Genomic DNA, 2,339 nt, shown 5'->3' with positions numbered 1-2,339 from the left:
GAATTAGAAGGTGACACCATCAACCAGCAGTCCAGCAGAATACCTGATGACCAGCAGGAGGAAGAATTAGAAGGTGACACCATCAACCAGCAGTACAGCAGAATACCTGATGACCAGCAGGAGCATCAGTATCAACATAACGATGCTCCTGGAAACCCTGAAGCTGGAGTCACGACACCTCCAGGAGAGAAAGGTTCCAGGGTAGGAACATTATTGACCTGTGTATCACTGCAGGGGTTCCTGGGAAATAAAAGAAAGAACTTTAGAATTTTTAAAACTATGTAATTTTTCTACGTACATAATGTTTCTAACTTGTGTTTTTACTGTTGTAGGTTCTGCTGAAGTTAATTAATTAAAGTTTCCTTTATCTTCTGCTTGATATCTTTCTTTGCTCGACAGTGTAAGCGATGTGTGTATTTATGTATTTAATCTCACACAGTATAAACTATTTATGTATTTATTCTAAAGAGAAATTATTAGAGCTACTGATTGGAGTTCTTAACTGGGATGTATATTAGACAAATATACAGTACATATTAATGACATGAGCAGAAGGATGACAACAAGCAGCAGGAATGTGAAAAGCTGGTTAATTATTTAATAAACATCAGGGATCTTCAGTAAAACAGTAAAATAATTGTTTGTATTAGTAGGATATTTCTGATCAGCTGCTTTTATTGTTACTGAACTCCAAGGAGATGAAGAGTAAAATAAAGGCTTATAGGAGGTAGAAGTAATAGTAACACTGTACTATACACTGTACTTTATACAGTACTGTACATGGTACTAAACACAGTACTGTACATTGTACTATACGCTCTAAGAATTGGAAAACGGCCGAAGAAGAAGCAGAAGAAGAAGAAGAAGAAGAAGAAGAAGAAGAAGAAGAAGAAGAAGAAGAAGAAGAAGAAGAAGAGGAAGTGACGTCATTACGCCCCGGCGTGCGGTTGATGACGAGAAACGTCCTGGTAGCGTTTGTACGCTGCTATGCTAACTGCTGTGACTATTTAGAGAGTTTTTTGTTTGTTTTCTAAGGTTTTTGTAGTTTGTGTCGCGTTTATCTCCAAAGTGTCCGCGGTTCATCCGAGCCTGGCACCATGAGCACGCTGTGGATGGGAAACGTGAGTATGTTTATTCTGAAGCGTGAAGGAGCTCCGGATGGTAGCGAAGAAGCTAAACCTGTAGCTATTGTTCAAACGTAACATGACGAAGACACAGAAAAGAGGAAATACATTCAATTAGTCTGAAATCTCATAAGTTAACAAAAGTCTCAGTAGTGTTATAGTTACCTTGGAATCCTGGAGTAACAATGTTAAGACCTGTGCCTGTTGAAGGGAACGTAATTCATGCGAGGTTATAAAACTAAGAAAACATGTTTACTTGTTACATCATTAGACCTCTAATGTGAAGCTCTGCAGATCCTCCTACCTTCATAATAAAGGGAAAACGTCGTTCGATTACACTGATATGAAATAAGGTAAAGGCTTTTAGAGGATAAAAGAAATCCACCAGTTTCTTTGCCCCGTTCAGAAAGCTGGCGAGACGTAGATATATATCGATTATTGATCATCGATCATCACCTCACCTCACCTGAGCATGTCCCTACAGACAGACGTAAACATGCTTCGGTCTGAAAACGGAAAACATTTGTTGTCTTTTGGCTTCACCCGCAGTCCTGCTCATGAGCTCTACGGTAGCAGCTCGTGTGTATGTTTCTCAACGTTAGTAACGTTTGTCTGTTTCTACTGAAAAGGGTTAAAAGCTTGAGAGATTTTGTTCTATATCTACAAGAAGGAACACAGTCATCCTCACACCGGCATTTGTTCAAGTGTTAGAAGAGTAAAATAACCTGGTGTGACAAAAGATAGTGATCCTGAATAATAATAATAATAATAATAATAATAATAATCCTGATAGTATCCTGAATAGTTCACATGTTCAGACATTATCAGAGTCAAGATGTTAAGATCTGGGCCTGTTAAATGGAACATATTGATGAGTTATACATGCATAAGAGCAAAAACCCTCAGAGAAAGGTAAAATAATTCACAGTTGATGGTACAGGTAGTCCCTGGTTCGGGCTGACCCTCTGTTTTTTGGCCTTAATTTCAGTATGTGTTTCTTGCGTAAGAGAACATGGGTTTTGAAAGTAGCAAGATAGATCTATAGAAAAGCATTCTCGACAGACCGCTGTTACCGTCTCCATTCCACCACTGTCAGAAAATGTTACGTCGGGGTGCTTACCCTGGAGATGCATCCTATTGCTCATAGGACTGGATGATATAGCCGCTTATCAATATCTTGATATTCTTAGGCCATATCATGATACACAATATATA

General features: G+C 38.7%; 1 protein-coding gene across 1 annotated transcript in view; it reads left to right on the top strand.

Moving 5' to 3' along the window:
• The first annotated feature begins 895 nt into the window (after positions 1 to 895).
• Positions 896 to 2,339, top strand: part of LOC308123163 (tRNA selenocysteine 1-associated protein 1-like) — a 9,788-nt gene continuing 8,344 nt past the window's right edge. Inside the window, exon 1 of the mRNA XM_080485495.1 lies at positions 896 to 1,121. Coding sequence (XP_080341621.1) covers positions 1,098 to 1,121 — 24 coding nt within the window. The 5' untranslated portion in view covers positions 896 to 1,097. The remainder of the gene's footprint in view (positions 1,122 to 2,339) is intronic.

Source organism: Lipophrys pholis (genome assembly GCF_963383615.2).
Source record: "Lipophrys pholis genome assembly, chromosome: 17".
Taxonomy (NCBI): domain Eukaryota; kingdom Metazoa; phylum Chordata; class Actinopteri; order Blenniiformes; family Blenniidae; genus Lipophrys; species Lipophrys pholis.
This window is presented reverse-complemented; position numbering and strand designations above follow the sequence as displayed.